Source organism: Thalassophryne amazonica, chromosome 14 (genome assembly GCF_902500255.1).
Source record: "Thalassophryne amazonica chromosome 14, fThaAma1.1, whole genome shotgun sequence".
NCBI lineage: Eukaryota > Metazoa > Chordata > Actinopteri > Batrachoidiformes > Batrachoididae > Thalassophryne > Thalassophryne amazonica.
In genome coordinates, this window is record NC_047116.1 from 92,467,558 (window position 1) to 92,482,327 (window position 14,770).

At 39.4% G+C, this 14,770-nt stretch overlaps 1 protein-coding gene across 1 annotated transcript; it reads left to right on the plus strand.

The window, feature by feature from the left end:
* The first annotated feature begins 5,070 nt into the window (after positions 1–5,070).
* LOC117525099 (C-X-C chemokine receptor type 4-like) lies at positions 5,071–7,513 on the plus strand. The gene is made up of 2 exons (XM_034186937.1): positions 5,071–5,157; positions 5,895–7,513. Exons 1-2 carry the CDS (start codon positions 5,152–5,154, stop codon positions 7,017–7,019), a joined length of 1,131 nt encoding a protein of 376 aa, XP_034042828.1. The 5' UTR covers positions 5,071–5,151; the 3' UTR covers positions 7,020–7,513.
* Positions 7,514–14,770: the final 7,257 nt, after the last annotated feature.

The following is a 14,770-nucleotide window of genomic DNA, read 5'->3' on the forward strand; positions in this document are numbered from 1 at the left end:
AAATTCATGATAAGTAATTTATCCTAAACTTATGATCTGTTGTTTTTCAAACTTATGCAAAAACAAATCTTGAGGGAAAAAAAATACAGTATGCGATAGTTAATAATTATTAAGAGCCTGTTCTTTCATATTCATGAATACATTTTACCACATTGCAGTTGTTTTTTTAATGAAAACTCAACCTATCATTATTTTTGAGTTCTACACATGTGGTGATACCTTATTTACACCAGGATGTTAATAAAATCAATGCTGGCTATTCTCAGAATAAAATACTTATATCCACAGTTTCAAATTGCATAAGTCAAATGGTGTCCACTTTATGGTCTTCTCAAACATTAAAATTACTGTTCTGGATGCTCAGAATGCATCTGAGCTTATCTAGAAACCGTTGGCCTAAGCGGCCCCCAGACCCCCGGCCTATGGGCTTTGGCCCTGCGGGCCTCGCACTTTGTCCCCCCCAATTTCTAGTTCTAAATTGCGCCCTTGAATTGCAATGGTCATACATTGACTACATGTAAATTTGTCCTATAAAGTTAGCATAATTTTCATGTTTTCCTCCTTCGTACGGCGAGTGTCTTAACGGGGAGTTGCCATCAACAGCTCACATGACCACATTAGTCCCTATATTATCTCATGTAAACAAATTAATCAAATAAATGGTAAATGGACTGCATTTATATAGCACTTTTCCATCTGCATCAGACGCTCAAAGCGCTTTACAATTATGCCTCACATTCACCCCGATGTCACGGTGCTGCATACAAGCTGCTCACTACACACCGGGAGCAATAGTAATATTAATAATACAATATTAATCAAAATGTAAGATTATATTTAAAAAAAAACAGTGGAAATAAATGAATCAAAACATTTGAACAAATAAATCAATTAAAGTGCAGGAACAGATTTATCGCATTGTGCTTTGACAGCAAGCATCCATCGGACCGATGTTGCCCCAGGTTGGGTTTTGGTCGGCAGGTGGTGTTCAGTAAGCAACGGTGGTCCGACATTTTTGTAGATCATTTTTCATGCAGGAGGAAAAAGATTGTCAACTGTTGGCTTTCCTGGCCTCATGCAGCCCTCGGGCCACCAGTTTGATACCCCTGATATAAGTGTTTAGTGGGATACACTGAAACACACAAAAAAAAACCTACTCTTGGCATCATTCCCCTGAAGAAACTGCTCCTGAATCTGAAGCTGCTTTCTACAACAGTGGAATCCTTAAATCTGTCACTGCTCTCATATTTCAAAGACATTAATTAGTATTAGGAGGCCACATGGCACATATTTGGTTACAAACAAGCCGCAGCATCGTGCGCGAGTCGGACAGGGAGGTTCGTGTGGCCTGGCCCTGTCATCACGAATCTAACTGAAATCAGAGATGGTGGTGAGGGTGTGAGACAATAAACGCTCTCCACGCTGAGGTTAGAAGCTGCTTGAGAGAAGATCCCACATTATGGAGTGTGCCATTCTGCTCAAGGGGGGGTCATTTAGTACTTGTGCGTGCAGCCATAACAGTACTTGTGCAATGACGTGTGTGTAAGGGTGTGTAAAAAGGTGAAGCCTAACTCTGACCTCCGCTGATGAAAGGTTTCAGGGGACGCAGGTCTGAAGTGATTTGTAAAGAAGAATACGAGGCTGTAAGAAAGAGGGCTCTTAAAGAACCATCTGAACATCATCAACGGTGTCGCTGGCGTCACCAGCGTTCGTGAATGTCATGAAATTTGGAGGCTTTTCTCATTGGACCTTGTCACAGTAATTAAAGCTGTTGTGATGCTTCTCACTGAGTAGTTCATCTGTTTGTTTACTCACTCATTCATTTCTTTTGCTGGCAAACAGATGCAGCCAGATGTGTCATCACCACTCTGTGTGCTAGTTTACACTGATATCTCAAAATGTCACAGCTGGGCATTACTGAAATTTTGTACTATTTTTATTTTCTTGCACATCTCCTCGTGCACTTATGGTGAGGTGTTGGGGACTGTCTTTGGGTTAATGATTTGTTTGTTTATCTCTTTCTCTTTTTTTGAGATTGTGAGGTAGAATGACCTTCAAGAATTTTGAATTCTATTTTTACCTGAGGCCAAAATATGGCCATCAGGTATTGAGAACTTAGCATCTGTCCGTCCGTCTGTCTGTCTGTGCTCAGCATAAGTCCGGTCCTATTACTGGCAGGGTCTTCAAATTCACAGGTACCATTCTTGGGACACAGACTTTAGACAAGTTAAAAGATGGCTAACCTTGACCTATTTTAAGAGGTCAAAGAGTATACTGTTTTCTATTCTTATGCTCATATGACCGAGGGTATTTGAGCTTTGGAAATTAATGGACCTGACAAACAATCTAATTTCATGCAAAATCCTTTCTGCAGGGTTTTGATAGAAATGTGCAATGAGTTTTTCGAAGTAACTGCTGTTAATCACAAGATAACGGTTTATTTGTCTGCTAATTTTTGAACAGAAACGCTCTCTCACTCACGTACCCCATTCACTGCACACCATATTCAGCTGCTCTCGTTTTCTTTCTCTCTCACTGCCTCTTTTCTTTTTGTTTTGAGGATAAATTCATTCAAAATCCAGTGTGCAGGTTTTGTGTGGAGATACGAACATGTTATTTGAGTTTTAGAAAAAATCAAGAACTACTGATGTAACAAATTTCTGGTTACAAGCTGCATTTCTCTCACTGACAAACACATCTGCTCGTATTTTGTGTCATCTATCCAGATGATAGCGTCCATTCTTCGGGAACACCCGCCAACCCTTAGCAAAAAGAAGTTTATTCAAGTGTAATATGAGTATACTTATTTTTTACTAAAATTGTGGAAGTATACTTGAAGGTGAATTTTTATAACCTATATTTTATAAATGAAGCAGCAGGACCTTTGTGGCCAGGACGACAGTGGGGGATAGAACCCAGGCGGCTCGCACCAAAAGACCGTTCCTCTACCAGGTCAGCCAAAGGGGAACTCCGCGTTAGCCAAGCTAGCGGGAACGTCTTTTCAATTGGGACCTGGGACTTTCATCCTGCTACACATCTCCCCACCATTTTTGACTTCGTCCCGAAGTCACAGGTGCATGTTAGCATACTCTGTGACCCACATCCTGTTCGTGATGCCAGATTGAAGCAGCAGGACCTTCGTGGCCGAGACGACGGTGGGGGATCGAACCCACGCAGCTCGCACCAAAAGACCGTTCCTCTTCCAGGTCAGCCAAAGGGGAACTCCCTGTTAGCCAAGTTAGCGGGAATGTCTTTTCAATTGAGACCTGGGACTTTCATCCCGCTACCTAAAGATAAAGATAAACTTTATTCATCTCACAGAGGAGAAATTCATGTTACGTCAGCTCTATCATATACTTCAAGTATACGATAATAAACTAAAAACATGGACTCAAAGTATACAACTAGTACAGTAAGTCCCTTCGGCTGTTCCCTTGTTTGCACTCGGGGTCGCCACAGCAAATCCAAGGTGGATCTGCATGTTGAATTGGCACAGGTTTTACGCCGGATGCCCTTCCTAACGCAACTCCACATTACATGGAGAAATGTGGCAGGGGTGGGATTTGAACCTGGAGCCTTCTGAACTGAAACCAAGAGCATTAACCACTTGGCCACAACTAGTACAATGGCAGTATATCGATAAGTGCACTTGTGGTATACTTTAAGCATACAAGAGGGATATACCAAGTACATTTATAGTATATAGATAAGTGCACTTGTGGTATACTTTAAGCATACAAGAGGGATATACCAAGTACATTTATAGTATATAGATGAGTGCACTTGTTGTATACTTTGAAGTGTACTTTTGCAAACTTAAACTTTAAAATATACTTTTATAAACTTGAAATGTTCCAATTTAGTCCAAAAAAGTATTCAATTTGTATACTTTCTATTATACTAACAGTACACGGTCTGTAGTATACTTGCTATACTTATACTGAAGCATACTTAATAAAATGAACTTTAAGTATACTACTTTTTGCCAAGGGAAGAGACAAAACCAGGTGCTTGTCACTGTTGTTTTTAGCTAATGTGGCCGTAGCTTTACAGCACATTTGAATGAAGAGCACATATTTATCTGAGGGGAATTCTGTGGCAAATATTTTCTTTTCCTTCTATCGGTGTCTACAGGAGGAAATGTGTGTGTACATGCATGAGGTTTTGAGATGACCTGTGACCTGACCCACTTGTGTGATGCCTGTTCCCGGGTCGTACACCCTAACATCCGTAAGATGTCTTGTAAATCACTTTAGAGGTGTTATCTGGTTACAAAAACAGCATTTTTAGATTTAGAAGTGTTTATTCTCACTATCCTTTGCAACGTATATGAGACACATGTTAGATTTATACAGAAATAAAATGTTTTGGAGCATTTTCCACCATCTTGGTTTATTTTGTTTGAGCAAGCAGCCAGCTGATGTCAAGCTACCTTGTGATCTAGCACATCGCTACTAAATGTAGGTTATGGCATCTGATTGCTGGAATTTCTGCCCTTCAGGGGTCAAAATTCTAAATCATTTCCAGACAGCGTGAATTTTCATTATTTTGATAAATCATATTATGAATCCCTTATTTAATTGCAAAGGAGTAAAATTATAGGGGCACCAAAGGAAATTCTTTTTATGACTTAAATCTTAAAAAAAACAGAGGCAGTATAGCTTTAACTGTCTGTTCCAGCAGCATAAAGGAAGTAAGACGTTCTAATAACGCCAGAGAGCAAAACAACAAAAAACTCCGCTGCAGGGTGCTAGAACAAATTCAAAGCTTTTTGTCTTTTTTGTCTTCAGTTTATCAAATATAAATAAATAAATTAGTAAATAAATAAATTTAAGAAAAAAAAACATTAAAAAAAATGATAAAAGAATTTGTCTCATCATGATTTTGTCCTCAGAGGTTTACAGTACTTCGCTCTTTGGAAGGTGGTGGTGTTGTAATGGTGCTGTTCTGGGGCAGTGTGTTGTTTTTATAGCCTGCCTGTTTGGGTCCTGGGTGTCTCTTGCTGGCTTGGCCCCTCCTCCTCCTCAGGGGGGCGGGGCCTGGAGCAGTAACATTTATCTGTGGGGGCCTTCACACACCGACTGATCAGGCTTTAGATACTCACACACGCACAGATCACACACATCACAAAAAACAACATTTGCAACCAGCATGGAGGTGAGTTTATCAATGCATTCGAGTTTTTAATGCTGTGTGTGAACTTTGTTTGTTTTAATGCACAGGATCATTTCAAGAAAAGGGACTTATTCCTGACTGTATATCAATATACTGTATCTAAACTTTAAAGGCACTTTGTTTTTGACTGTCTATAATAACCACCACTGTGCAGAAATCTGGAGCAGTTTCTGCATAAATGCATATGCTTGTCAATAAAATACAGTACAGTTAATTTAAAAAAGCCTCAAATGTTACGGAGAATTTTGTTCATTTTATTAAAGAAAGCTACAAATCTTTGTAGATTAATAAAAATCTTGCTAGAATGTTGGTTTGCAGCCGATTGATCTAAAAAGACAACAAACAGGAGACAACAATCAATCGATGAATTAATCACGTTTGTAAAATCAGCGCTTCAGACAATAGAACTTCATTTTAAGATAAAGTGTGTTCACACGAGGCATTTATTGTGCTGTTGTGAAATGTTTTATATTTACAAGCGATTTAATGTTTTTGCAGCTTTTTTGATTTTTAACCAATTTGGGTATTTTTTCTAAAATCTCAAATTTGACTTGTGTACTTGTATGTCTTTAGCTGTTCATTTTATTCAAGCTGATCCTTCACGTTTCCTTTCTCCTCATAAACCTGTTTGAGTTTCCTGCAGAATCCTTAACAAAAAGGACTTTCAACACTACCTGAGTTCCATTTTGTTGATCTTATTTTATCCCTTTATCTTTCAGTATGGCAGCGTCATCGTTTTTGGCAACATTTCTGACAATAACTCGGATGAGTCTGGAGACTTTGAGCTGTACATCCAGGAGCCCTGTGGCAGAGCGCTCAGCACCGACTTCAACAAGATCTTCCTACCCACAGTGTTTGGAGTAATCTTTCTTTTGGGGAGCATTGGTAACGGATTAGTCATCGCTGTCATGGGCTACCAAAAAAAGATGAAAACGATGACCGACAAGTACCGGCTCCATCTCTCCGTGGCAGACCTCCTGTTTGTCCTCACGCTGCCGTTTTGGGCCGTGGACGCAGCCAGCAGCTGGTACTTTGGAAGTTTCCTCTGCGTGTTTGTGCACATGATCTACACGGTCAACCTGTACAGCAGTGTGTTGATCCTGGCCTTCATCAGCTTGGACAGGTACCTGGCAGTCGTGCGGGCTACCAACAGCCAGGATACAAGGAAGCTGCTGGCAGACCGAGTGATCTACGTGGGCGTGTGGCTGCCAGCCGCCGTCCTCACTGTGCCCGACCTGGTGTTTGCCAGGGTTCAAGACAAGAGTACGTCCAACTTCCTCTTGACACTGGACGACAGCTTGGAGACTGCGGATTCCAGGATCGTCTGTCAGCGCATCTACCCGGAGGCGGCTGGCATCATATGGACGGCTATTTTCCGTTTCCAGCACATCCTGGTGGGTTTCGTCCTGCCTGGCCTCGTTATCCTCATCTGCTACTGCATTATCATCTCCAAGCTGTCGCAGAACTCCAAAGGCCAGGCGCTGAAGAAGAAAGCACTGAGGACCACGGTCATCCTCATCCTGTGCTTCTTCATCTGTTGGCTGCCGTACTGCGTGGGCATCTTTGTGGACACCCTCATCATGCTGGACGCCGTCCCTTCGAGTTGTCAGCTGGAGCAAGCGGTGGAGAAGTGGATCTCTATCACAGAGGCGTTGGCCTATTTCCACTGCTGTCTGAACCCCATCCTCTACGCCTTCCTGGGAGTCAAGTTCAAGAAATCCGCCAGGAGCGCGCTGACCATCAGCAGCAGGTCGAGTCAGAAAGTGACGCTGATGACCAAAAAGCGAGGGCCCATTTCCTCCGTGTCCACTGAGTCTGAGTCTTCTAGTGTTTTGTCCAGTTAACAAAAAGCACAACCAGAGACAATAAAAGTAAAGAAATAAAAATAAAAAAGATAAGCTTTAATACAGCTTTACTTTAAAGCTTTACTACATTTTGTACAGATGTAAAGAAAGGGATTTTTTATACATTTTGCTTTATCTGCCTTTTACTGTAATTGAGTATCTTGTGAGGGGTTTTTGTTGCTTTTTTAAATTCCTGTCAATTCAGACTGTGTTGGGCTGAGCCTGATTTGGTTCTTTATCTGTAATTTTCTCTTTCGTCACCTTTGCTTGCTCTACTTCTCTTAGGGGCGGTCGCTACTTTTTGAAACCTGTAAATAGTTTGTAGAATTTTGTGTGTTTGCACTTAAGTTGCTGTGATTAAAGCTGTTATTTATTGCTGTCGCTCACACTGGACCTTATGTAGGAGAAAAGTGCATGCTGCTTTTGTATTTTTTTTTTTCATTATTATATTTTATTTTTAATTTTGGTTGCAGAATAAAACTTTTAAAATGGTTCTCATAATGATTGTGTGGAGTGCCATTTTCACTGAACCACAGTTTCCCCTATAGAGTGTTAGATGGTGGGGGTGTTGCGGGGGTGTAAGCACAAATGTCTTTACCTGATCTGGCTGACTAGCACAGGGAGGACTCGGCAGATGCACGCTGTAATTGCACGAACATCTGTGCATGTTTACATCTTAAGCAGCCGTGACACAAAGGCACAAGTCCTCATTTATGATGAGCACCCATATGGCTCCTTAACAACAAAAAAGAAAAACATGCACTACTTCTTTATTTATTTATTTTTTTTTACCATCCAGTTTCATCTAATTTGGGAAGATATACTGCCTCCATTATGTCTGGCATTATCCTCTTATTCACGTCACAAACCGGGTCAAAGGGTCAATTTATCTATTCTTACACTCAAAAAAATCCAATTCAGGTTATGTATTATCACGATGCAAATCAGCTGACCAAGCTATTGTGCATGTGGAGAACTTGGAACTGCCAATAAACCTGTCAGAAATAAATCTCAAGACACAGAGATGATGAGCTGTGCACGCTCTCGCCGTCTCTCCTCACACTGACAAAGTGATGTTCAGGTTGGAGCAGCAGCAGCAGATCATGAAGGCATTAAATCATCATTGACATTCATTCAAGACTCCAGCAGAGGTCACATTTCCATTTCTTTCCATGCAAAAAAAGGTGTGAAAGGCCCCCATCAAAGCACAAAGGTAATGGATCTTTTGGGTGCTGGTTTGAGACCGAATAAAACAAGAGGCACTTTTTCAGTTGGTAATGTTCCCAAATGAATCAACATTTGCATAAGAGGCCAAGTTCCTCCAAGAGCCAGTGCAGGAAAATGCGGGTTTTACAGTCAGAGTCCTCTTCTTCTGCTTCTTCCTCTGCCATTGCATCATCACTGCCTTCAAAACCATGTAAACAATAGAAACAAGGACTTTTCTAATATGTTAAAAGTTTGAAAGTAATTTTTCTTGAATATAAAACAATTCATTCGGGAGGAGCTCGGTCACTCGGGAGGAGCTCGGAGTCGAGCCGCTGCTCCTCCACGTCGAAAGGAGTCAGTTGAGGTGGCTCGGGCATCTTTTCCGGATGCCCCCTGGACGCCTCGCTGGAGAGGTGTTCCGGGCACGTCGCACTGGGGGGAGGCCCCGGGGAAGACCCAGGACACGCTGGAGGGACTACATCTCTCAGCTGGCTTGGGAACGCCTTGGGGTTCCCCCTGAGGAGCTGGGGGAGGTGTGTGTGGATCGGGAGGTCTGGGCGGCTTTGCTTGAGCTGCTGCCCCCGCGACCCGACTCTGGATAAAGCGTAAGAAAATGGATGGATGGATAAAACAAACTAAAAAGTTTCTTGTGCAGTGCACAGCCAGACCCTGAACCAGCTTTTTGGACTGGTTCTTGATTTGGTGTCAACAAAACAATTTCTTATCTGCATTACATCACCACAATTTAAAAAAAAAAAAATAATAGATGTTTTTTTAATACAATCTGTCAAGTTTATCTCTTCAGTAGAACAATTTATCTGATGGTTCAAAAGTCAAGCCTGATCATTTACAAGAAAACTACTCAATTGGATCAAATAGTTGTTTGGAAACTCTTAAACCACCTTGGCACTTGCACCAATTTGATATCCGCACTGGCATGCAATTCGTTGTGCCAATGAGTAAACTCGTTGTAAACTGTGTGCAGCCCTGTGCACGTCACGCAGTGACACGCAGTGTTTATAAATAGGTTGTGCAATGTTCACAACTAGTTCAGGGAAGTGGCACAAAAATTTATGTGTGCCAGAAATTTTGAACATTTCGCACAGTTTACGGCGAGTTTACTCATCGCCACTAAAGATTGCGTGCCAGTGCGGGATTCAAATTTGTGCAAGTGTCAAGGTGGCTTTAGCATGGTGGACAAGTGGTCAGTGCGCTTGGGTTGAGAACAGAGGGTTCCCAGTTCAAGACCACCTGTGCCATTCTCTGTGTAATGTGGATTTGCATCAGCGAGGGCATCCGGTGTAAAACGTGTGCCAAATCAACTTGTCAGAGCTGCTGTGGTGCCCCCGAGTGGAAAAGCTGAAAGAATTTACTACAAGTTTGGAAATTCTGGGAAAATTACACCCCAAACTTCCTCTCTTGCATCGGTTGATAGCTGATATATAGAAAAGGGCGATTTGATTAAGGTCAGTGGTTCAAACGGGCATTTCTGGTTATTTTCAGAAACAGTGCAGATGGAAACTCAGAGTCACTCAGTAATTTAAGCCAAAGCTCTGTTCTCATGTGTCAGGTACTGATGTCTGAGGTTTGTGTGAATTTAGAATCAAAAACTGTGAGAGCATGCAAGGACACTAGTGAGGGAAGCCCTCAAAACAAGGAGTTTCTATAAAAGTGATGAGACAACTTTTGTTTGGGGTATGGCCAGTTACACAGCATCATGGTGGAGTGGAACAGAGCAGGATTCCTCCATGAAATCAGATCAAATCTAAATCTAAAAAATCTTGAAAATTTTTTCCAAAGTCAAAGTTTCTGGAATTGGAAACTAGTGTTGGCAGAGGTTTGCGCTCTACAAGCACGGGGCTCTAGTTATTTGAGTTTTACAATGAAACTGCTGCTAAGCAACTGGAAAATAAATGTTTATTTCTCTCTCTCTCTCTCTCTCTCTCTCTCTCTCTCTCTCTCTCTCTCTCTCTCTCTCTCTCACTCACTCTCTTTCATGGACCCCATTCATTGCATACCTAGCTTTTCTATCTCTCTCACTCTCTTGTGGCTAAATTCATACAAAGTTGTATCTTCTGGGTGATATTTCCATGTTAATTATGTTTTAGAACATAACCAGTGTGAAACAATTGGAAAGCAACATGTTTACCTTTCTGATTCAACACATTTTGTAAACAATCTGTGGGTAGCAGAAATATCTACAGGATAGTATAGCCAAAACAACAGCCTTTTTTTTATTGATCTGCTGAACTTCACCACTTTTGAAAGAGTTTATCCTCATTATATTTTACTTAATTTAATGCAAACAAGATGATAGTGTTTCTACTTTTTTGAGTTATCCAAGAACTTAGGGGGATTGAGTGCGATAGATAGATAGATAGATAGATAGATAGATAGATAGATAGATAGATAGATAGATAGATAGATAGATAGATAGATAGATAGATAGATAGATAGATAGATAGATAGATAGATAGATAGATAGATAGATAGATAGATAGATAGATAGATAGATAGATAGATAGATAGATAGATAGATAGATAGATAGATAGATAGATAGATAGATAGATAGATAGATACTTCTGCATGTGCACTGGGTAAATGCCTTGGCTTTTCCAATGCTTCATAAAAACATTATGTCATCATCATTATTATTACCCAAGAACAGATTATTATTGTTATTATTACCCAACATTCTTATCACACAACAAACAGAACTCAACAAAATAAACTCTGAGCTCAGAAACTTCCTTCAATATTAACTTTCAAGCCAGCATGGAGAACTATTGCATGTACTGGGTCCCATATGTGTCAATATGGATAACAATGTGTCAGTGCAGGTTGACTCAACCAGCTCACTGGTGGTGCCATTTGAGGTGGACATTCTTCTTATAAGTAGCAAGATATTATCAGAATGCCAAACCCAGTTTTGATCAAACTGGACTCATACCATGAACCTATGGAAGGGAAGAAGCTATTTGAATTCACTGAGAATTCATCAACATTCATGGTCAAATTTCCAGCCCCATGCTAATATATTGGAAAATGGCAAATTTTGTAGAACTTTAGTCAACTTGGACTGTTTAAAACCATCACATTTTCCCTGCATGTCTGATGGTTTGAAAAGTGGGTCGTGGCGTGCTCTCTGAGTACTTCGGATGGGGTTGTGGGTGTCTGACACAGCAAGCAAGACACCAAAATTTTGTTTGCAAAGAATGAAAATTTTATGAAATGAAAAAAAAAAAACATGCCTAACATTTTGCAAATTTCAAACAAAAACAGGTTTAATAAAACAAGAGTATGTGTAACTGGATGACAGTTCACACTTTGGAAGCCACTACATTTCCATATAATTTAACTGAAAGTTTATGCATTTATCATAACCACCATCATAGCAGGAAAATGCTTTTATCTAAATTGCCCAAAGCACTTGTTTGAGTTTGCACACTTTGTGCACTCGTGGCTCCCTTGGGGGGCAGGAAGGCGCTTTTATTCATTATCAAAGCTTTGTTCTGGCTGTGCGGTTGGAAATAGCACTGCAATGTTGCAGCACTTGCGGTGCCCTTTTGTAGAAATGTAGTGAAATGTTTATTTTCAATACTGTCAACCTTTCGAATGTCATTGGAGCTTCACAACAGGGACTGTGCACAAAGAAAATGCCATCAACTCTCTGAAATATTGCAACCCCTTTGACAGATAAATAGATAGATTTAAATTTGCATTATTGTGTATGTTTAAAAAAGGATAAGTAAAATATTCAGGAGGTTTTCTTGTTTGCTTTGGGATGGGTAAAGTACGGCGGTTGATAAGGGCCACAACACTTCCAAATTAAGACAACACCAGCAAAAAGTTGAGATCAGAAATGCAAAAACCATCACTATTAATTCAGTAACAGATAGTTGCATCAAAAAACATTTTGCAGATTGGGAAAAACCCACAGAGAACATAACTACAAGGGCGCAATTTAGAACTAGAAATTGGGCCCCCAGAAGCCAACGGTTTCTAGATAAGCTCAGATGCATTCTGAGCATCCAGAACAGTAATTTTAATGTTTGAGAAGACCATAAAGTGGACACCATTTGACTTATGCAATTTAAAACTGTGGATATAAGTATTTTATTCTGAGAATAGCCAGCATTGATTTTATTAACATCCTGGTGTAAATAAGGTATCACCACATGTGTAGAACTCAAAAAGAATGATAGGTTGAGTTTTCATTTAAAAAACAACTGCAATGTGGTAAAATGTATTCATGAATATGAAAGAACAGGCTCTTAATAATTATTAACTATCTCATACTGTATTTTTTTTCCTCAAGATTTGTTTTTGCATAAGTTTGAAAAAACAACAGATCATAAGTTTAGGATAAATTACTTATCATGAATTTAATTTTCGAAGTGGCACTAATGACAACACTCATACTGAACATAATTTCGCTTGTATACTTGTAGACTGATTTTGGAGATCAAGCAATAATTACAGATGGGCTTTCTGAGGTCCCAGATAGCTTTTCTGATTTCCTTTTCTAACTTTCAGAATTTAGTAAATTAGCATCTGGTCCTTTGATACTTATGTGTAGACACTAGTCCCTAGAGGCAACTATTTTTGGTTTCAGATCTGGGCAAATGCAGTCCCACAAAATTCCGAATGTGACAAACAAGAAACAGGTGTTGGAAACAAGTCAATGCTGCTAAAAATACAAACTTACAGAAACAAAGATACTATTCTGACATGGTTTTTCACATAAGACTGACATAGCATGTTTCAAGTACACACATATATGTCAGAAGGTGGGGGGGGACATACCATATTCTGTCCCTCCTGGTTGAAAAGGTGGGGGGGGGACATGTCACAACTATAAGGTGTAGCACATGAAAAAATTTAACTGGCTAACATGTTTTAATTTGTACAATGCTCCCAAACATGGAAAGACTTTGCAAAGCATAGTGAAAGTAGTAACAACACAATGAAACGACTCTCAACAGAAAGAGATGTTTCTCTCCGGAGGGTTTTAACTGACAGACCCATTACTTTATTCATGATTTTATTTTTACATGAGCTATATTTTCACCTTCTATTATTTTATTTGCAATGCAAAGAAAAGTAGAAGCAGTTATTTTAAAGTCCTCCAGGTACATAGTGGAGCAGATAGTAAAAGAGCAGATAAAGGACACAATCTTCCATTTGATGGTACAAACACCAAATTTGGCACAGCGAGTCTCCTGATATTACTCTCTAGAGAAGTGGCCACTTGAAAAATCAAGATGGCGGCCATTTTCCAAGATGGCCAACTATTATAAATCACTTTTTTTGCATAGAAATGCTAATATTTGATTGATTAAAATCATACTGATGTCAAATTCCATTTAGTTACATCATAGTTTATTTTATTTGCTATTTATAGTATTTGATATGCTTTTTTTACATTATGTGCCAAATTAGAGTGATGTTTACTGCATTTAGTGAAGTTTATTTCATTTGGAAGTGTTCATCTCTTGAAACTACTGCTTATAGACCTATTAAAATGTATTAAGTGTTAACATACTGTATTGTAATTTTTACCCTCAAGCTACTGAGTGGGGCGTTTATGACACCGGACATATATTTTTGTGCACAATTTTTCTAATTATTAATCATTTCTAATTTAATTTCTAAGAATTTTGCAAGGATCGGCCGATCCGTGTAGCTGGTATAATCCAAACGTGCTGGGTCAGTTATGACACCAAGAAGATCTATGACATTTTCAACATTATAGCTTCAGATGGTATTGGAATTTGCCATCTCTAATCTTTATATTTTGCTTTTCTGCAGGGAAGCCAACAGACCTAAAATAGCAAGATTTACAGCCGTACAAGCATTGAGACTGATTCTTGATGCCCAGAGTGAGGATGAAAAATATAATGGACAAATATGTTAAAGAGTGAAATAAATATAAAAATCTGTAAAACAATCATTCATATAGAAGTATTCCAATATAAAGTCAATGGGGACATAAATAACCCCACTTGTCATATTAGTCGCTAAAAAAAGCTTGTCACTTGAGGGTTAATATCTGCAGTCAACATGTACAAATGGCAATTTCTGCCACTGAGAGCGTCATATTGTTGTTGGAACATGAAAAATTAAATCTGGCATAGGCTACTTGAAAACCTACAATTTGACACCAAGATTAGACAAATCAAATAAGTAAAAACATTTTTGTGATTTAAAAAAAAAGTTTTTGGAGTTGATTTGGCAGCCATCATGACATTAGACGTCATCTTTGATTTCACTGATGCTGCAAAACAGATCCATTGTGATCAGAGCATTTCTGTGCAAAAACAAATTTTTTCAGTAGGTCATTTTGGCAGCCATTGTGGAAAATGGCTGCCATCTTGAATTTTCAAGTAGCCAATCAATCAGATTTGTTCAGTACTACATTGTAAATCATCATGCAAAATTTCTGATGCTTGTGCAATTATTTGCATGATTTTGTTATAAAATTGATACTATCTGCTCCACTAAAAGGCCTGTTTGTGTGGTGAAAGTTTTCAAACTTTGTGTT